The sequence below is a fragment of the Sinocyclocheilus rhinocerous genome, unplaced genomic scaffold, assembly GCF_001515625.1.
Source record: "Sinocyclocheilus rhinocerous isolate Xijiao unplaced genomic scaffold, SAMN03320098_v1.1 scaffold1697, whole genome shotgun sequence".
In the NCBI taxonomy this organism is placed as follows: domain Eukaryota; kingdom Metazoa; phylum Chordata; class Actinopteri; order Cypriniformes; family Cyprinidae; genus Sinocyclocheilus; species Sinocyclocheilus rhinocerous.
Window position 1 is genome coordinate 1,108,001 of NW_015629509.1, and position 23,500 is coordinate 1,131,500.

At 34.8% G+C, this 23,500-nt stretch overlaps 1 protein-coding gene across 1 annotated transcript in view; it reads right to left on the reverse strand.

The window, feature by feature from the left end:
* The window catches only part of LOC107739030 (matrix metalloproteinase-16-like), a 56,910-nt gene that overhangs the window by 5,404 nt on the left and 28,006 nt on the right, over positions 1 to 23,500 (reverse strand). The window contains exons 5-6 of the mRNA XM_016550998.1: positions 11,649 to 11,810; positions 8,083 to 8,362 (exon numbers count right to left, since the gene is read on the reverse strand). Of these exons, the coding sequence (XP_016406484.1) occupies positions 8,083 to 8,362; positions 11,649 to 11,810 (442 nt within the window). The remainder of the gene's footprint in view (positions 1 to 8,082; positions 8,363 to 11,648; positions 11,811 to 23,500) is intronic.

Sequence of the window (23,500 nt, forward strand, 5' to 3'; positions counted from 1 at the left end):
TCCAATGGACAAACTTTGTAAAGATAACCATAATCACATTTCCTGTTTCTACCCGTGAAATTTGCCTCAAATCACTGATAATCTGACACTGAGGTTATTGATACATTGAACATTCAATTTCACAGTTCAGGCACTTCCTGTTTGCCTTTAATTACCGTGAGCAGGCCTTTGGCCGCGCATCCACCACTGTTACTCAGACCTGACATGTTAATGCCTTCTCTTTAAAATGTTAGTGTGCTTTAGGAGAGCAGGGGTGCAGCGGGCCGTCGTGGTTTGTTTGGAGTCCGAGGGGCCATTCTCATGGCCCTCTCAGCAGGGTCATGGCCGAAGAGTGCGAGACAGATCGCTGCAGACCCCTGGAACCTAGAGTGTGTGTGTTTGCTCATTTATGTCTGTGCTTTGTCAGTGATTGTGCGAGTATGTTTGTGAAAGTGAAATTGCAGGATGGTTTTATTGTAAATGTTGGCTGGAGGTCAGCGTTATCCAGAGCAACACATTTAAACGTCCAGATTTGGCCATGCTTTCTGACCTACTTAACTGCTCAGAGGTCAGTGTAAGAGATCCTCACTCTGTGCTGCTTTCCACCGGCAATGAGTGTGAAAAAAAGTGTTTATTTGCCTCCACATGGACCACACACACACTGTGTACGAGCCCATGGGAAGAAAATCACAAATGTGATGAGTTTATAAACTCGATCATAATGAGCTCGGTGTGATTTCAAACATTTCTCATCGAAAACACATTATATGAGAGTTATTTTATTCACATTCATTCATAGTTATTTTACTTTGTGTGTTATATAATATATTTGTATTATTTATATAATTTATTTTAGCATATTTATTCATGAGACCTAATAATTATTTTTTTATTTTGATAATATAGTATGTATAAAATTTAATAATGATAATAATAATAATAATAATAATTATTATTATTGTTGTTGTTGTTATATGGTTAAAATATAAGAATAATCATTTATAATTGTTTATTAATATTATTTATAACACGGCAATATGAAAATTATAGACAGTAATATTAATATTAGAAATATTAATATTAATGTTGAAATTACATTTCAATTAAATGATTAATTATTATAACTTTGTATATAAATTCTATTATTTAAATGCAATTACAGTAATCTCAGTTAATCGATTTGACAGCACTAAAAATATGTACTATTTATAATATTGTTACATTAAATGGATAAACAAAAATAAATAAATTAAAATAAATGAAATAAAATGGATAAACAAGTAGCATTTTCTGTCAAGCAGTCTCTATTTGTTCATTCTTTGACTTTTTTCTTCTGTCGAACATAATTATATTGACATTGACCAACCAGCATCCAGAAGCACATCTCTTTTATATGCAGTTCTGAGATAATTTGCTGTGCACCGTAAGTCTGTTTCACCAGGACTGAATCTCTCAGAATGCAATTTCACAGCAAGTTTGAGCATAACATATGGCTCAAAGATGACAACTCCATTATTCTTCAAGGACACATTTGCTTCTCCTGACTAATCTTATGTAGCAAATTGAAGAATGTAATTTGACCATCAGTATCTCTAAAACTGAAGACGTCTTTCATTTTATCCTGCAGTAAGGCGCTCAGATGACACTTCTTCAGCCTGCTCCTCGCTGACAGCATTTTGTACTCGATTATAGAGACGTCACTCCTCAGATTTTGCACCACTACTTTGATTCCTCTTGTTCCTCACTGTAGCTCAAAATGTATCAAACAGAGCACAGGTATTTTTTTTATTAGTGGTGTTTGCTAAGTCTGACATCAGTAATACTTGTACAGTAGAATTAACTTTTGTATAACTTGTCCCATACTCACTTAAATAATACCTCAAATTTGATTGGGTCCTGTGAGCAGCTACCTAGCAACATACTAACAACCACTCAGAACACCTTAGCAACTGCATAACAATGCAAAAACAACACTCCAGTATTGTGGCTGTTTTTCTTCGCTTTTATACACACTCCTACTCCTCCTCATTCTTCTCTTACCAGCCTCTTCTATCTCAAAACCAGAGAAAGACAAACACATTTGCCTGCCACTCTGTAATCACAGGGAAGCCCACACACACAACAGTGATCTATGCACAACTAGTAAACGCCTGGTCCCTAGACGCACCACATTCATCTGCGTTTCATTAGTGTCTGGCTATGAGAGAAGACACACTGTTGTGTCTGAATGAGTGAGAAATGACAGCCTCAGCATAGCTTCAGCTTTAAAATAGACCCGTCACATCTTACTTTTTTAATTTACTATTAATATAATTTAATTAATTAATTAATTAATTTATTTAAGTCATCTTAAAACTGGCAGATAATAATCATTTAAAGGGGTCATATGACGTTGCTAAAAAAGAACATTATTTTGTGTATTTAGTGTAAGGATCATTATTAATATTTGAGAACCAATAATAACTGATGATAATTGAGCACCAAATCAGCATGTTAGAATGATTTCTGATCATGTGACACCAGAAACCGGAGTAATGCTTTGCATCACAGAAATACGTTTAATTTAAAAAAATATTGAAATAAAAAACTGTTACTTTTAAATTGTAATAATATTTCACAATTTTATTTATCAATTTTACAGATTTTTCGATTAAATAAATGCAGCCTTAGTGTGCAAAAGAGACTTTTTTCAAGAAAAATTAAAATGAAAAATCTTTATTATTCGAAACATATATATATAATATATTTTTTAAATATATATAATATATATATATTTTTTATATTTATGTAAACAACAATTTAGGGCTGAATTATTTGCTATAGTTCTTGTTACTCAATTTCAAATAAATTCAACTAAATAGTAAATTCACTTTTTGTCTGTTATGTATATAATCTCTGCAAGACCTTAAAATGTAGGATACTTGTGTTACATAGGTGGTGGTGTGAGCATGCACGAATTTTGGAGCTTAAAAAATTGGTCACAGAGAAAAAATTTATTCTGCTTCATTCTGTAAGAAACAGTGTCTTATGTGACCCTCCGTACTGCATTTTTTTTGGAACAGTTTCTCTCAGAGAGACCATTATCTGGTATAAGTTGGACTGTCTTCAATATAAAATATCTTTCATTTAGCTGTGTAACACAGAGGAGTGAAATGTTAAATATAATGTTATAGTACAGGAAGCAGCGGTATGATTAAAGTAATTGAAGCACATGCTGTTCACTTATTAGGATCAGAGCTTCAGAACGTCTTCTGATGCCATTTAAAGAGCTTATAAAAGCTTGTATATATGGTTGTTTAAAATTTAATATTTCCTGTTTAAATATAAATGCATATGTGTATATATATTTAGGTTTAAGGGTCATTAATTGTTAATGGAATCATTAAGGAAAAAGAGAAATTGAAATGGAAGTAAAATCTCTCCATTTCTCATATTTCCTGGCCCTACAGCTACATATCGATTAATGAAATTTGATTCGATTTCACTAATGTTTGAATTTCTTTGATTTTGCAGGACGAAGCAGTACGTTATGAGAGCTCAGATCCATGCAGAGGTTTAGTCTGTATCACGGTGTATCAGCCAGCCAGTACTGAACACAGGGATGTGTGCGGGGAGATGCACTGGAAAGATGAAAGCACCGAGAGCAGTGTGGTGCTGGGCAGGTTGAGAGCTCACTGCTGGGAGATCGGCCTCTATCTCTCTGTTTCACAGTCTACAGATCCCTCACAGGACTGGACGGAAGAGATCTGTCACCGGGCACAGACTTAAAGCGCATCAAACAGCAGCGCTCAGGAGACGGCCAGTCAGTTGAGTGAGTGAGACACACACACTCTCCTACACTTCAGACACACACACTTACTATAGAGCAGTGGTTCTCAACCCGCGGCCCGTCACGAATTCAAATGCGGCCCACCGTGCTGAACACAATTTAAAAAAATTACTTTCAGTTTTACAATTCATTTTAGTTTGTACATTAATTTAAAAATGTACTAAATAAATATAAGCTATTACTGGAGAAATGATAGAGAACAAAGCGTGCTTTTATTTACAGCTGAAGAAAATGTACCTACGGGGTTTAGAGAATTTTATTTTGAGAATGAAAAAAACTGCTTTAAAAAGAAAATTTTTATATTTACATTGTAAATGATTTACATTGCATTTTTATTATAAATACAATGTGTAATAAATATTAAACATTTACATATTTATTTATTCATAAATTTATCATACATTATACAATATACATACAATTGTAAAAGACCATATTTATATTATTGTTTATATTATATGTATATTACAAATTATTTATATTGCATATTTAATAAATAATATAAAGCATAATTTTTAGTGCTGTCAAACGATTAATAGCATCCAAAATAAACGTTTTTGTTTACATAATATATATATATATATATATATATATGTGTGTGTGTGTGTGTGTGTGTGTGTGTACTGTGTATATTTATTATGTATAAATACACACACACACACGCATGCATGTATACATTATACATACAAAAATATGTCATGTTTATATATTAAAGGGGTGGTTGATTGCGATTTCACTTTTTTAACGTTAGTTAGTGTGTAATGTTGCTGTTTGATCATAAATAATATCTGCAAAGTTACGAAGCTGAAAGTTAAATGCAAACGGAGATATTGTCTTTTAAAATTATGGCAGTTTAATGCCTACAAAATGGAATAAAGGTAAATTATGTGAAAAATAATGCGTTTTTTAACAAACAAAGCATTAACACATGTTAGACTGCACCCCATAAACACAATCAAGCCTATAAAATAACCAGTCAACCACCCCTTTAAATCTATTTATATATAATATAAATTATATGGATATAAATGTATTCATATAAGTACATGTAAATATTTTCAAAATATATACTGTATGTGTGTGTATTTATATATACATAATAAATATACAAAGTACACATACATGTATTATGTAAACAAAAACTTTTATTTTGGATGCGATTAATCGCGATTAATCATTTGACAGCACTACTTTTTTTATATATTAATTTATTCATACATTCATCAAGTATTGTAAAATATAGAATCTAGTTGATATGTAGGTCAGTTATATATTTATTGGTACAGAAACTAAACAAATGTTTGGTATTTTTTTAGATATTTAATTGCCACAATAGTGAATTTGTGTGATTAACATTTGGCTTGTCTCAGCAAATAATGATATGCAAATAAATGTGATTATTAATCAGCATATCATGTAATTAATTTGATTGTTTTTCACATGATTGACAGTCCTAGTAATTATATTTTCAAGTGGCTGGAAGATTCTGTTCTCATATCATACTTTCCCTAATGATCACATGTCCCTCTGTATAATTCTGATTGGTTGTCAGCAGATTAATATATTATCGCTCTCCTCATCTCTCAGCCAATCAGTTGCCAGTTGCATAAACATAGCCACAATGTCAACTTCTCAGATTTAAAATAGACCCGTCTACATCTCTATGTAACTCACTTAAAGAATTGCCACAATAGTGAATTTGTGTGATTAACATTTGGCTTGTCTCAGCAAATAATGATATGCAAATAAATGTGATTATTAATCAGCATATCATGTAATTAATTTGATTGTTTTTCACATGATTGACAGTCCTAGTAATTATATTTTCAAGTGGCTGGAAGATTCTGTTCTCATATCATACTTTCCCTAATGATCACATGTCCCTCTGTGTAATTCTGATTGGTTGTCAGCAGATTAATATATTATCTCTCTCCTCATCTCTCAGCCAATCAGTTGTCAGTTGCATAAACATAGCCACAATGTCAACTTCTCAGATTTAAAATAGACCCGTCTACATCTCTATGTAACTGACTTAAAGTTATGACCAGTCTTAAAGAAAAAATTTGATGACTAAAATGAATAAACAGTCACAGGTTTTCCGTCCATAACCGTGAGCCGCCAGTGTGAGGATCTGACGCTGATATTACTGTGGATACGCTTCTGAGCTTAGATGGCAGACTTTAAGCATTTTACTGCACAGAAATATGTTTGTGTTATTGTCTAGCTGTGATGATAGACTACTCCAGTTTACAGCATGCGAGAGAGCGAGCGACTGAACAGGTAAGTGAGGAAATGTAACAGCATTCATGATAGATTTTGTTTTCCCAGAGGCGTCTGCTGTGAGACTGGGAATGGAGACCAAATGACAAGATTAGAGCCCAACAAAAACCCCCTTCATGTGGAATAAATCTACACGTCAGCATGAGTTTGGCGAATTCAGAAAAAATAAACTTTCTGTAAAGTCTGACAAATGAATTCCATCTATTTTTACACAGAGAAAAATATACAGAAAACACTGGCTGTGTGTAAAGCGAGAGCACAGTAAGTCTGTGCTGTAGCCTTCAGAGATGTAAGCTCTGCTTCACAAACACACACAGATCACAACTACTGGACCCGGTCTTTATTCATATACATCTGAATAAATATGCTATCCATAAGTGACTTTTTTAGAAGAGTTTCCATTGTTAATCTGTTGACGTTTTTTCACCAGCAAACCTCTATTGGTGCCCCTTGTGCAGTTAGTGGACATCAGTTCGTCAACTTTTTTTCAATTGGTGCACTTGCCATATGTTATTTATTTATTTTTTTGAGTCATGGATTTTGGAGTCAACATCACCTCTTTGAAAACATAATGAGAACATGAGCTAAAAAATGAACAAAAAAAAAAAAAATCACAAATAGTTAATTTAATTAAATTAAAAAAAAATAATGTATTTTTCATTTATATTTACCATTCAAAAGTTTGGGGCTTGTAAGATTATTTCAATATTATTTAGTTTCAATATTCTTGAAAGAAGTCTCTTAATCTCATCAAGACTGCATTTGCTTGATAAAAAAGTATCAGTAAAAAAGTAAAATAGAGTAAATAAACAGTAATATTATGAAACATTATTACATTTTAAAATAACTGTTTTGTATTTGAATATATATTAAAATGTAATTTATTCCTGTGATGCAAAGCTGAATTTTGAGCATCATTACTCCAGTCTTCAGTGTCACATGATCCTTCAGAAATTATTCTAATATGCCGATTTGCTGCTCAAGGAACATTGCTTATTATTATCAAAGTTGAAAACAGTTGTGCTACTTAATGTTTTTGTGGAAAATGTGAATAATTTTTTCAGGATTCTTGGACTTGTTTTGAATAGAGAGTTCAAAACAACAGTATTTGTTTGAGTTTTTTCCCCAAGTTAAATGTTTTTACTGTAACTTTTGACCAATTTAATGTGTCTTTGCTAAATAAAATAAAAAATTTCTTTAAAAAAAATGATATATTGAGATGCATCTGTATATATACTGACCCCAAACTTTCAGTAGTGCATATACATGTATGTATTTTAAAGTAATATTTGCGCTACTTGTGAATTTTTAAAGATCCATAGCAGATGCAAATCTAACAGTAGACCTATAATACTAACACTAATGCTTTGTCAATGTACTTCAATACTGATCCTCGAGAAAAACACTTAAGAAGCCTTCTGTTGCTATGGCTACTTTTGTATGTAAGCGTATATTTGGCACCATGTGTGTTCTGATTAACTTTTGATTACATAATATTACACAACATTACACAAAACTGCTGTTTCCTACGTTATAAGTAGAACTAAACCGTGTAGTTTATCTTCTTTCCATGAGTCTCCCTTTATCTTTCTCTCACTGGTGAGATTGAAGCTTTCATTAGCAGGGTCAGAGCTCTATAATCCGCACCCTGCCATCCATACAGTGATTGCTAACGCTCAGCTACCCTGATACACTCAAATATCACACTGGAGGGTTACGGACTCATTGAAGGCAGCTCTCAGGTTCAGCGAGCAAAGAAAAGCTCATTGGCTCTGACTAATAGGTCACTTTCCTTCAGTATAAGCGCTGAGGGAACAAAGAGAAAACACCCACACACAGGGAGGCGTAACGCTGGCTGAAACGCTTCCTGCGGCCGCCACGTGTGTGTGTGTGTGTTTGTCAGCTGAAGCTGCCAGAGCTCTAAACACAGCATTGAAGTGGCAGTTATGAGACCATAAGTTTGAAATGAGCTCATTTCATATTGTAATTAAGACATATGAATCTGTTTGTTTTGTGTATTTCTGACAGGCGCTGAATGTCTCATTCGTTGGCTTACTTTGAAGACAAACATCTCCCTCCTGAGGATGGCTAGCGTGTTGAAGCCGCCGTCACAGATGTCTGGCTTGGCGTTGGGGTGCATTGGTTTGTCGCCGGTCGGTATTCGCGGGGGTCGCGTCTGCCTGTCGTTTTTGCGTGGATCTGCGGGAGGGTGCGAGCGGGCCAGTGGGACCGTCGGTAGAGGTCTCGTGGGCTGGAGAAGTTTATCTGGAGGTCCTGAAGAGAGGGAGAGAGATAAGGGTTATCAAACACCAAATGTTTTCCAGTTTCTAGTGATTTTTTAAAATCACAATTAAGGGTGATTGTAGTCAAAAACCTCCTCATAAATGGCAAAATCTTGTCTCATAATACATACAGTCTAAATTCAATATTAATGTGCCATTAGCTTTGCAATAGTAAACAGCCTACAGTTAAGCTAATGCACTACACTACTTTCCGGAATAATACATTTTTAGGAATAATACATTTAATGATTCTTTAAATATTGTGTTTTATTATGATGCTGTTTTATTATATTTTATAAAAGCAAGGGGTTTTAGAGGCTAAATGCATTGCGTACAAATGCCCCTAACCCATTGTACTATGTTTGTTTGTTTTATTTCTGTTGACGCTTTTATAAAGACATATAAAAGAAATAATTCAATAAGTAAGATAATAGTAAATAAATAAAATAAATAATAATTACATTGAAAAAAATATTATTATTATAAATCATATATTATAAAAATAATTCATATTATTTATATTTTTAAATTTAATTTAATTTAATTTAATTTTTATTACAATGTATAACATTTACTATATAATATATATTATTTTTATTGTATTATTTTGAAAATGAAGGTAAAAGAAGCTAGACAATCTTGTTGACCAAATATATCGGTTTTATAATATTCATCTGGACTGGGGTATAAAAAAGTGCTATCATGAGCTCTCGCATCAATTACAGTCCAGCATACACCTCGATTATCTGTGGATTCATTATCACAGCACAGCAGACGGCTGGCCCGCGCTGAAGAGTTCAAGCTGTTAGCACAATGAACTAAGACGTCAGGTTTTTGGAAGAGCCGACAGAACGCTACGAGCCTGCAGATCAAGAGGTCAAGAAATCCTCTATGAGAATGAAAGGATAGGTGATTAAATGGAGAAAATAATGAATGATTTTAAGTATGAATCAGGCAGGAGGGCGGTCTGACAGGATTAGCCCTCTGGAGATGCGAGCGGCCCACAGAACCACAGAGAGGAGTGACTGTCAGAAATCAAATCTCCTGAAATAGAGCGAGGATTACAGCCCTTCACCTTACATAACACAGGGCCAACGAAACAGAGATCTGCTCTGGTGAGAGTGATGGATATTGAGAGAACGTGGTTGGGAATGTGTGCGTGATACATGATTTATATTTTTAAATTTAATTTAATTTAATTTAATTTTTATTTATTTTATTTTGTAGTATATATATCACAATTATTTCACCAAGTAATATATGTCATTACTAGCCTAACTTTATATTAGTTTATGATTATTGTGTTTATATAAAATTTATAAATACCCCTTACCCATTGTACACTGGTATGTTAATTTATCATATTTCTGTTGTCACTTTTATAAAGACATATAAAAGAAATCATTCAATAAGCATTTCAATTAAAAATATATATTAATAACAATGATTTAATGAATGTAAAACAATAGTACTTTTATTATAGATCTTATATTACAAAAAAATCACCTTATTTATATATTTTTCATAAATTATATTAGATTTTATTTATATTATAGCATATGTTACAATTATTGTACCAATTTTTAAGTAATATATTTAATTAGCCTAATCTCGGTTCAGTTTATGAATATCGTGTTAATATAACATTTTTAAAACTGATTACATGTGTATATCAGCAATCTTTATAGCTTTGAATGCTCACACAACAAGTTTTGTCATATATATATATACAGTGGGTACGGAAAGTATTCAGACCCCCTTAAATTTTTCACTCTTTGTTATATTGCAGCCATTTGCTAAAATCATTTAAGTTAATTTTTTTTCCTCATTAATGTACACACAGCACCCCATTCTGACAGGATTAGCCCTCTGGAGATGCGAGCGGCCCACAGAACCACAGAGAGGAGTGACTGTCAGAAATCAAATCTCCTGAAATAGAGCGAGGATTACAGCCCTTCACCTTACATAACACAGGGCCAACGAAACAGAGATCTGCTCTGGTGAGAGTGATGGATATTGAGAGAACGTGGTTGGGAATGTGTGCGTGATACATGAGATGTGCAAGTATCTCCACCCTCAGTGGTCTCATCCTGTGTCAGGATGAGGAAAGAGGAAGACCAAAGGGACGGACGTTGGATGGGGTCCAGGAAGGAGGATCTGAACATCTCAGGAACATGCATTTTAGTGTTTTTCTGGATGGGGGTGGAGGAGCAGAGGGAAACATAAAGCAGTAGATTTTTACATTTTATAAGAAAAGCGTGAATGGTTGCCAGGGTGTTGCTATGTGGTTGCTAAGGGGGTTCTGATTTGAGCTACACACTGAGGTTTAATATTTAGTGTTACACTGTAAAAAAATAAAATGGTGTAGGATTTCCTTTTAAACATTTTACTAGACAATTTCACAAATAATTACAAAAAAAAAAAAAAAAACACAAGTAACTATGCAAACTTGTTTCCGCCATGGAATAATAAAAAAATAAAAAAGGTAACTGCAACTTTTAAAAATGTATTTTATCTTGACTTTTTTTTATCTAGAGTTTATATCTCAAAATTGACTTTTGTCTCACAATTCTAAAAAAACATTGATTTTTATTTTTAATAGGTTGCCACTTACAGGTTCTTGGTCGCACAACTAAACAACATAAGACTGATGTCTTCACTTCCAGGTCAAGACGTTATCAATCAAAAACTCACCAGCCAATGAGAACCCACCGCTGCTAGACTCGCCCCCATGAGGAATTAGTGCCAAAATGGCGAACAAAAGCTCAGTTAGCGTAAATGAAGACTTCAGAAGCGTTAGCCATACGTTTAGTCAAAAATTGTGCCTGCAATTTATTTTTTTGCTGTTTCAAAGATATTTTATTCATTTTCAGTTTAGATTTTCATTAGTTTCTTGAGAAGTTACATTCAGAATTAAAGACCTAAATCTAATTCCATAAATTCTGAGAAAAAAACAACAACTCTAAATTGTGACATGTAAAGTCTGAGAAATTCTGAGAAAGAAGTGTCAGTTGTCAGATCTAACTCAGAATTGCGACTTCATGACCCTGAATTCTGAGGGAAAAAGTCAGAATTGTGAGATAAAAAGTTGGATTTACCTATTTTTATTCTTTTATTCTGTGGTGGAAAAAAAACTTTCATGAGTAACACATGAAATTGAACAAAACTAAAGACTGAAATAGCATTTTATTGTAAAACGCACTCCAATAATCTGTTTTAATTACTTCGAAAAAATTTTTTTCCAGTGTAGAATTGAGTGTGTCCTGCGTGAATCTTACCGTAGATCTTCTGGATGCCCTGCAGATCGTCATGTGGCAGTCTGAAGTTCTCTGTGTCCATGTACTGGTAGAAGGGGGCCATGATGGCAGTGGGGTCGTTGGAGTGCTCCAGGCCTAGCGCGTGACCCAGCTCATGTACCGCCACCAGGAAGAGGTCGTTCCCTGTACACACAAAACACACACATATCAGCAAGTTAAACACTGAGACATACTGCAGCACACATAAAACCATTTAAATCACTGTAAACTATTAGGATGAAAGTACCACATCTTGGTTAAGATGCCGTTAAAACTCTCCAATGTCCCTTTTTTGAGTTGTTGGTGCTTTTTAGTCAAAACCATGTGGTCTGAAACCAATTATTCTTATGAGTTGATTCATTTGAGGGAATCAAAACACACTGACTCTTGTGAGTCATTTTACTAAATTTAGTAAATCAGAAACAAATAGTGTGACCTTTGTAGTCTGATTCCCAAATGAACAACTCTTAACGAGCCAACTCATTTTTTAGTGAATCAAAATAAACAAATTATTCTTATGAGCGAGTTCTTTTTCAGTGTATCAAAACAAACGATTTTTACAAGCTGGTTCTTTTTTAGTGAGTTAAAAACATACAGTATGACCACTGTAGTCCCATTCCCAAATAAACAACTCTTAAAAGCCATATTTATGTGAATTAAAATGTACAAATGACACTTGAAAGCTATTTTTTCTTGTATGTTATTTTTTTGTGAATCAAAACAAACACGGTTCTTATGAGCTGGTTCTTTATATCTAAAGTCGCTTTTATCCAAAGTTGCTAAATGAATGTGAATGTAAATATTATTTTTTGGTGAATGAAAGCAGACAAATTATTCTTATGAGTTGGTTCTTTTTTAGTGAATTAAAAACACAGTGTGACCATTGTAGTCCTGTAGTACAATTCTAAAAGGATCAACTCTAACGAGCTGTTTTTTTTTTTTTTCAAAGCAAACTAATCATTCTTATGAAATAGTTGGTACCAAATTGAACCAAAACAAACTAATGACTTTTATGGCCTGGTTCTTTTTTAGTGAATCAAAATGAATGAATGACTCTTATGAGCTGATTGTTTTTAGTGAGTCAAAAATATACTGTTCGACCCTTTGTAGTCTGATTCCCAAATTCTTAGCCATTTCTGTCTTTTAGATCAAAACTAACAAATGATTTTCATGAGATGTTTTTTTTTCTTTTCAGGACCCAATCAGCTACCTGTTTCATATATCACATTACATAAACAACATGGTTTATGAACATCATTCATGTTCGCTTTAAACAGTATTATTTCAGAATTTGTTTTGAGCAGTAATGAGGATCCAGTTATATTGTTATATAATACTGAATCATGAGACATATATATGTACCCAGCCAGTGCTAGTTCACACATGAGCTCTAAAAGAAAAAAATCCACTAAATTTACAGCAAATGTGTCAGAGCGCATAATGATGTGTCAAAATCAAAGCTGCTGTCTGCCTGTGTGCGTAATTGTTATCCATCTCTGTTTCCACTCCAGAATAACTCATCCAGAGTAACCACAGCTACTGCTGGGATTCATTACAGTATGAACCCTGTCACTACACACCCTCACATCAAACATCCACGTAGAGCATCTTCCCTCTGTGCACAAATGGAAAACCCCATCCTGCTCGCCCCGTGATGGTTTGGAGCGGGACTTTACGCCACAGGCCAGAAAACCGTCCAAACACCAAAGTAAAGCAGACGTTATGTGACGGTAAACGAGAACCGCAGAGGACAGAGCGCATGAAGGCCACATCAGCAGCTATCTGTCTTTTCTCTTCTCCTTTAGTTATGACTAACTCTGTCTCTCTAACTTTCCCTCTTTTATCAGCTGACACCAATGAATCGTGAACAATGAATTGTGTTTTGTGTAAACTGCTCGGCGCAGGAGACGCAGATCAAGTGACGCGTTTTGCATTCCTGGATATTTCGGTCTATTTCTGCGCATGGAACATCACCCTGGAGAATATGCCGGCAAGCTGATGGCTGATGGCTGCGAAACGCTCCAAAATACACAACTGACTAAACGCTACTGAGCAAACAAAACACACGAGACCAGTTACAGTTCTGTTGTCAGAGAAAAATATTCGTTTGGTAGGGTATTAGAAGGAAACAAACTGTACGTACAGTAAACAACACAAGCGTTAAGAAGAATTTACGAGTAACGGGACAGCGGGAGTGCGAGAACGAGATCTAAAGAGACTTTGTAGGAAAGTGGGCTGCATTGGAACTGTGAGATTAGAGAGATCACTAGCAGTATTCTTCAAAACTTTTCTGCATAAATCATCCCTCGCTGTTTACACCATGGCCGTAAATGGCACTGAAATCCTAGACTTAAATATAAGGAGGGATCTGAGCAATCTGCAGCCATCTGGGCTCTTTTGATTTAAGAGATAGTTCACCCATAAGCTGTTTTCCAAGTAAACGATGACAGAATTTTCATTTTTGGGTGAACTGTCCCTTTAAGGCAGGGTGTAACCACCCAGCAACCACATAGCAACATGCTAGCATCCACATAGTCATGGCCACCCCAAAGCGGACAAAACACCATTTATATTTTGTCATAAAATGTAAAAATGTATTTCCTTTATGCTCTCTCCACCGAAAAAGAGGATAAAACCAGTGCAAGATAGAGAGATGAATCAAAAACATAGAGCATTCCCAAACAACGACTCTTAAGAGTCAATCAGTGAATCAAAAACACAGTGTATTTTAGAGCAAGAGTGGTATAATTAAATTCCCAAATCAATGACTCTGGTTTGAATGAGCTGGTTTGTTTTAGAGAATCAAAAAGAGTGCAACCAGTGTTGTCTGATTCACAAATGAACAACACAATTGATTCTTAGGAACTAGTTCTTTTTTTAGTGAATCAAAACAAACAAATACCGAATCAGTGAATCAAAAACACAGTGTATTTTAGAGCAAGAGTGGTATAATTAAATTCCCAAATCAATGACTCTGGTGTGAATGAGCTGGTTTGTTTTAGAGAATCAAAAAGAGTGCAACCAGTGTTGTCTGATTCACAAATGAACAACACAATTGATTCTTAGGAACTAGTTCTTTTTTTAGTGAATCAAAACAAACAAATACCCCAAAATGAAACTGTTACACATAAAATAGTAAGTGCTACGAATTTGGAACAACTTGAGGGTGACTAAATGGTGACAGAATTTTTATTTTTAGGTAAATTGACCCTTTTAAGGCTGGGTGTAAACACCCACTAACCACATAGAAACATGATAACAAGCACTTAGATCTTAGCAATCATTTAGCCTTGACCAACCCAAAATGGGCAAAACGTCACTTAAATTTTTTACATTTTATGAATATATATATATATATATATATTTCATTTTTGCACTCTCCACAGAAAAAAGAGCATAAAACCAGTGATGTGTAGAGTAACGTGTATGTCCTATCAGCTTATTCGTGCTCAGGCCATGCACTGCGGTTCTCCCAAGATGCTCCTGCTGAAGTTCAATCCGGAACAGCTGCGGTTGAACCGTCACGACTCTTACGTAAGACTCAAGACCCTGATTAATTAGCAGAAAGGCAAGTTCATAGATCAAAAAGAGGAGAATAAAAGCAAAGTGATGGGAAACAAAAATGGGAAACGGACATGAAAAGACTTTACTCAATTTGTCAAGTCCATTGACCTGAATCTGGGAATTTCCTTATCATCACCCATGCTAAAAATGTAGATCTGCAAATGCCCAATAAAACATGGTAATACCACAGTACTTTGATATTTACCTTGGTACTGAATGATATTACCTTGTTGATACAGTAAATGTCCAAACAACATGATAATACTATGGTACCTTGAGATATACTATAGTACTGAAGAATAATCATATTTATATACAATGGTATTTACACAGAGCTTCAAAGTTCTTAAAATAATAATATGATTTTACCATGGTAAACGTTCAATAAAACATGATAATACCATGGTGCTTTAATGTATACCTTTGTACTAAATGATTACCATATTTATATCCACTAGCATTTACATGGAACTCCAAGGTCTTTAAAGAATTATGATTTTGCTATGGTAAATGTCCAAAAAGTAAGGTAATAGCATGGTACTTTGATATATATACCATGGTACTGAATAAATTCCATGATTTTTCCAAAATGTCCAAAAAACATGGTAATACCATGGTGTTTTGATATATACCTTGATTACATTCATATTTAAATACCATTGTATTTATATGGTACTCAAAGGAACTTAAATAATACTGTGGTATTACCATGGTAAATGTCCAATAAAACATGGCAACGCTATGGTACATTGATGGTACTGAATGATTTCCATATTAAAGGGGTCATCGGATGCCCATTTTCCACAAGTTGTGACTAATGACAGCTCACTCAGGGCGGGTCTGAGGTAAGACGCCAGTCGTCTGTGCTGAAATGCCACTGTCAATCAAACTATCGTGGGAGGGGCCTGTCTGTGTGACGTCACACAGATGTCCGATGACCCCTTTAAGATATCATGGCACTCTAAGGTGCGGCAAAAATACTTAAAAGATTACTATGATTTTACCACGGTATAAGCTTGCAAAAAGCACAAAGGTATTTTTTGGACATTTAACATAACTGAACCATGCTATTCTTGGAAGTACCTTGGAGTATCATGTAAAAACCATGGTACTAAGGCACATTTCCAAGTACCATAATATTACCATCTCTGCACCATGGTACTACCATAGTGTATTTTTGTAAGCTAATGCTACTAAGCTAAAAAGCATTGCATTATCAATGCCATTGTAATACCATGGTACACGTTTTTGTGTGGGATACAAACACAAAAGTTGGTACATGTAAAATGTTCCTCCCTCTCTCTCTCTCTCTCTCTCTCTCTCACACACACACACACGCACACCTTCTTTCTAATGTCAGTTTCGCTTGTAGTCAAATGAGCAATGCCTTTTTAATCCGCATGATGAACTTCCTACTCACACGGGCCGACACACACACACACACGACTCCAGAGACCTGGGCTCTGATTACAGATGACGGATCCATCCGCTTAATTCCAAACACGAGATGGGAAATGTCGAAGTGGATCATCCCACACTGCTGAATGATTGACAAGCGTTTCTGCCACGTGCACTGCCAGGAAATTATTTTCATAACAGCGAATGGCTTGATGAACTTTCAGGGATTCATTAGCCTTCAAAGGATATGAAATCACTCAGTGTTTCTCAAGGGAACGGCGAGCAATTTGGAAGGCAAGAACGTGTGAATGATTGTGAACATTTGTGACGCGGAGGCACCAGTCATCTTCAAAACACAAAAAGACATCAGTCAGGATACCCTCGGGTCACGTTACACCCTTTTTATATCCCATTCGGATATCCTCTCTGCTGGAGGACAAACGGCCTGTTCAACTAAAAATGGAAAGCATTTTTAGCATGTTTTAGTAAGGAGGACAAGGATGGAAAGCATGTTTTAAGAGGACAAGAACCCTATTTCATTCATTTACCTTCGTTACTGTCTTCCTCTTTATAGTCTGGCTAGCACAATGCTAAATCTGTTTCTACACCGGTGTAAAGCTATCGGTGTCTCACACTTACAGCCTTGTCAACAGGATTTCAGAGAAAACAGTAAACGCCCGAGGCATAACAGGTCTCCTTGAGAGAAATGCTTTTCCCGTCTTTTAAAGTGAACTGTGTTCGATTTTCCCCTACAATTTTTTCCTTCTGCGCAATAAGCTTCTGCGGTAGTATCATCACCATCACATGGCGATCATGAACAAAACTGTGTGAAACAGTTATATAGGTGTGAATGTTTGACTAGTTTCAGCCAGTGTGCCAGTTTGATGTGTTGCTGTTGGCTTTAGCGAATTCAGCCTTTCTACTACATAAGGTATTTTTGACATTATGTGCAGCAGAAAGGCTAAATTATAGTACAAAATAGCACAGACCAGTGGTTCTCAACCTTATACCCAGTTAGCAGGGAGCGTTATACACTATGCACCTATATTTACACTTACTATACACAATGTACTCATGCACTATGTACTCAGCTGTGTAGTGTATGAATTTTATATGGTTATTTTGTCATTTATTATAGGAGACTGACAGCCCCTCTCCTCCGCTACATAATTAAAGCTGTGACAGTTGCGTGCATGAAGTGTCTAACATTTCACACTTCAATTTTTTTATTTAAATTTTTTTGGTTAATAAACTGCATCATCCGGGTATTTAAACTGCACTTTTTCCGATTTGGAATTTTCAGTGTGAACCCACTACTCACAATATTTATACTACAAAATGGCATAGAATGTTCATTCAAATTTATCTTGTCTTAAATAATGTTCTAAAATATTAGCACAAAAACTTTTATACCTGATTCATGGAACGTGTTTTTATCTGAAACGTTTTAGTTGGATGTTCGTCTGACATCTTTTAAATGTTACTACTTGTTTTAGAATGTTCAAAGAAAAGTAACATTCTGATAATCTTTGTACACATAATGTTCCCTTAAACTCTGCATAGCTATTTACAAAACTGGACTTTTTGTATAGAACTTTCAGAAATAATGTTTTTAAATTAATGGCAACAATGGGAATAGCAAAACGTTCTTATTTTGTTAGCTGGTTGGCCGGGACCTACAAGGGGGCCTCAAAATGACTTAATATTTAATATATTCAAATTAATATATTAAAATAATCATACATATAAAAAAATAAGGAAAATATTTATTTTTTTCCACCTCAATAAGTATTGTTTTTAATGAACGAACATAAAGTTTCAGAAACATCTGAAATCACAAAATTAATCGTGGTTAAATTACATATAACTTGTATAGAGAAATGCTTATAAGCCAACTGGGCTTCCTGCATGTTTTAACATTTAAAAATGTAAAAAAAAAAAAAAAAGAGTGTTAGTATTGCATGTTTACATTATTAATATAATATTTTTTATTAATTGTATTATTTTATTAATATTGTTATTTTATTTATTAATTATAATGTTAGTTTTTTATACAAAATGTTATTTTATAATTATTTTATTTTGCTGTGAAATATTACAAGTATATCTTGTTTTCTTTAATTTTACTAGTAATAATACTTATTATTAGGCTATGTATTTATAATTATTATATAATAGTTATTATATTATATTATATTATTTTAATATATAAAATATTGCTTTTGGATCTATCAGCAGCATTTGACACTGTTGACCATTCTACTTTGATATCTAGACTAGAGGCTTGTGTGGGGATAAAAGGAACCGTCCTTAAGTGGTTTCAGTACTATTTTGAATTTCTGTACAGCACTTTAGTCAGCCGTGTGGCTGTTTTATACGTGCTATATAAATAAACTGAAACTTGAAACTTGATTATATTATACATTTGTGGTTAATTACATATATCGAAACTCTCATTTTATGTTAAAAAAAGTCATTATTGTTAAGAATCACTGGCATAGACAAGTGCAGCGCTCTCTTATTTTTTTCCCCCAGATTATAATTGCTCACTATAATGGCTCACTACGTGCTGTGTGGAAAATAATTTACACCTGAATAATGAAATTGAAAAAAACACTGAATTGAAAACACACAGCAACTATAAAGGTGTTCCACTAACTGAGACTCAAACAATAACGCATACAGAAACACAATAGCAACACTTAACTTATCTTTGCAGGTGCAGTGCTAGCATTTGATTTGCAGGTGTACTATTAACAACAAAGAGTCTCATTTCTTACACACCTGACTCTGAAAATGTTTGCTAAATTAGTTTTAGCAGCATATAAAGTAGGACATTTGACTAATTGCTGCATCGTTTTAGCTTAAAGTACATCGCTAACTGTTTGTGTACATCTCTCTAGCCGTCATACACTCGCATCTCGCACAAACTTTTGAAAGCTTTTCAAGTTGAATTGCTCTCATACCTGTTCCGTTCCTCAGAAACTGTTTCATGCTAATCACCAATCTGTTGCTGTAGTTCCCTTCTTTACGCCCTGCTAACACAAGTCATTACACCCTGCTAGCAAACACTACAAATAGACTAGCTTAATGCTATTCTCTGCTAACCAAATCCATTAGAGTTTGCCAGCAGACCCTTTGCATAACATTGCTATCGCACCTCACAAACAAACCCTAGCTGATTCTGTACTCAGCAAACAGATGTTGCTAAGAACACAATGCTAACAGTGGAAAAATCATCACGGTGGACCATAAAAACAGTAGGCCTAGCGGTTAGCATCATAAAGCACACACAGTTGAACTGCAAACCAGACGAATCCCATATGAAATGCTAATTATGGATGAGAAACATTATTAGTCTTCATTTCAACATGAGTGGTGATTAAAAACATGGGAAAGTTGAGAACAAGAGGGCTTTTGTTAGACCTTCGAGAAGGCCATCGCTGAGTAATTGGATCAGGAATGGAGAACGAGGGAGCGCTGAGTATTCGGATTCCTGCCGTTCTTCTGTTACCCGTGGCTGATTCCAGGAGAGATCAGGTTCAGGTTCATTCTTGGGTGTGAAGAAATGAGCCGGTGCCCATGAACAGATGAAGCATTGTGGAGAGAACAGCTGCTCGGGCCATCTCTCTTTCTCTCTCCGGCTCTCTTTTCTCTTCTTCTGTCCAAACCCCCCTCTCTTCCTCTTGTTCAGCTCTCACGTCTAGACTTACGGCCTTTACTTTGGCTCTACCGCTGCTTGTCCTGTTTCAAATTCAGATCTCTATCCTGACCAATAAATATGCTGACCATGAACACAAACCATCTTAAAAACGCAGCGCTATTGGAGAATATTTATGTTTGCTCATGGCTAAAGATTTGTTAAGAAATATTTAGATTAGTTATAAAACTGAAATCGCAATCATGCAATTATCAAATCTCAAAGGCTGCAATTTCTTTAAATAAATATATGCCCTGCATGTTCTTTTGGATATTATAATCTGCTTAAGGTAATTCAACATGTGGCAACCATCTTCGCAAACTTGTAGACAGAAATGCTTATAAGATAACTGGGCTTCCTGCGTGTTTTAACGTATAAAAATGTAAAATAAATAAATAAATAAGACAGCCATAAATATTAGTATTGCATATTTAAATTATTAATATAATATAATTTTTTATTAATTGTGTTATTTTATTAATATTATTACTATTTTATTTATTAATAATAATAATAATAATAGTTTTTTTTTAATTGCAATTTTTAAAAATATTTTGCAGTGAAATATTGCAATAGTAATATATCTTGGTTTGTTTAATAATTTTACTAGTAATAACAATTATTATATAATTATAATTATTATATAATAGTTATTATAGTTGATAAATCTTTTTTTGCCAAATTGCGCAGCACTACAGACAACCTTTTTAATCGCAATCACAATTTTTATCAGAAAAATTATAATTTGATTTTTCACCAGTGAAATATTGCAATAGCAATATGTCTTGTTTTGTTTAATAATTTTACTAGGTATAATAATTATCATTATTGCATAATAGTTTATTATTATTATATTATATTATATTATAGTTGATAAATAAAAACTTTTTTGCCAAATTGTGCAGCACTACAGACCTTTTTTTAAAATTGCAATCACAATTTTTTATCAGAAAAATTGCTATTTGATTTCCCCCCCCCCAAATCACACAGTTCTACTTTGAACCCTATTAAACTTTGCTTCTTCTTTTTTTTGCGCTACAGACATGAATGTTACCTTAAAACATGTAGCTTGTTGAGTACACCAGTTACTTTTCTAAGCGATCAGATGTACGATTTTGAAGTAGACAACATGGTGAATAGACTTTATTTACGCTTGTCCCAGCCTTTTTTTGTTAGCGTCAAATTATTACATACAGCAGTATTTTCCAGTACAGCTTAATGAGAATCCATATTTATGAGCTCAATTTGCACTAAATTCACATAAGTTGCTGTAAAACTGCCTTATAAGAAGGAAGACAGATTCTAAGGCAGCATTTCAAGACTCCTTTGAGTTTAGCAAGCTAACAAAGGATGAATAAAAACACGCTGGTTCTGAATCCAGAGGAAGTGGATTTGAGACAGACACTCACAAGAGAGAGGAGAGATTAAGGACAGTATTTAAACACACACACACACACACACACACACACACACGTACGTCAAGTTATCCAAGCCTTACAATGCTGTGTGAGGCAAATTTTGAATGGAAAGAGAGGGACAAAGTGAGAGATGGAGAGAGAGAGGCAGGCTGTATCGGCGGAAGGTGCTGCTGCTACCCACATGGAATGCTAATGCTCCAGTCGGTGGGTGAGAGCCTATTTTGAGAGCAGGCCTGGTGTGTACCAGCGTGAGTCGCTCTCCTTACACATACAGGATATGGATCACATACAGTACAGTCTGCAGGCCATTCTAATCACATATCACATAAAAAAAAAAACCTTCACGTTTTTGTTGAACTATGAAAGCGCTGAATTCTCTTGTCAATATTATTTGATGCACTTTGTTTATTCTTCAATGTTTTTAGAAGTGAATTGATGTAGTGATTACGTTTTGATGTCATCGGGAACAAAGCCGCACATGCATCTGTTTCGCCGTTATAAGAGTTGCCATAGAAATGAATAATTTCAGAGTCTGGGGATGTGAAAGGCTCAGAGTCTCAGAGTTGTCATCTCATAATTACAGTAATTCTGACACAACATGAATGGAGCCGTTTCAAGACAACATTAAATTGCATTTGCATTTAACTTCTATAATGTGTTGTATTCATCAGGATTTGATTAGATTGTGAATCTTTGGCAAAGATTTGTTGATTTTATTTTTTACTGCCCCCACGACGATGATAATGTTGATTGTATCAGTTTATTTCTATCAGTATTTTCTATCCATATTTTTATTTATTTGATGATTTTGATTTACTTGATTAAAAAAACAGTATTATTGTGAAATATTATTGAAATTTAAAATGACTGATTTCTATTTTAATATATTTTACATTTAATTTATTCCATGGCAAAGCTCAATTTTCAGGAGCCAGAAATCATTCTAATATTCTGAATTCTTATTATTATCGATGTTGAAAACAGCTGTGCTTCTTAATATTTCTGAGAAAACTGATATATTTTTTTAGGTACAATCTATCTATCTATCTATCTATCTATCTGTCTATCTGTCTATTTTTTTAGGTACAATCTATCTATCTATCTATCTGTCTATCTGTCTGTCCGTCCGTCCGTCCGTCCGTCCGTCCGTCCGTCCGTCCGTCCGTCCGTCCGTCCGTCCGTCCGTCCGTCCGTCCGTCCGTCCGTCCGTCCGTCCGTCCGTCCGTCCGTCCGTCCGTCCGTCCGTCCGTCCGTCTGTCTGTCTGTCCGTCCGTCCGTCCGTCCGTCCATCCGTCCATCCGTCTGTCGACAACCCACTCTAATCCATATTTCTACACACACACTCCTCTTTCTCTATGCTGACAGCCAACTGACCCATGTGGATTTGCAAAACAAAAGTTCCTCTTCACATTTATTTTATCATCCACCCTTATCTTGCAAGTTATTCTCTTCCAGCAGAGCTTGTTCTGAACACAGATGTTCAGATGTTCCTCCCTCCCACCGCTCTGACACGAGCCACGGTTCCTGCCTGCTCTTGTGCACGGCCCCACACGTCTGACTAAATGTGTTCATCGGAAATGTAGGTGAAATTTTTAGATTCTTTAAGCATGTCTCCTGATTCATGAAACATTCAGGGCATTCCTCACTCTCGATTGTTTTTCTAAATCGGCAAACCCCATCTCACCCTGATTTGGGTGAGGGAGAGAAAATATCACTCTGGAATTTTAATTTCCTGCATGAGTGCAGCCACATGA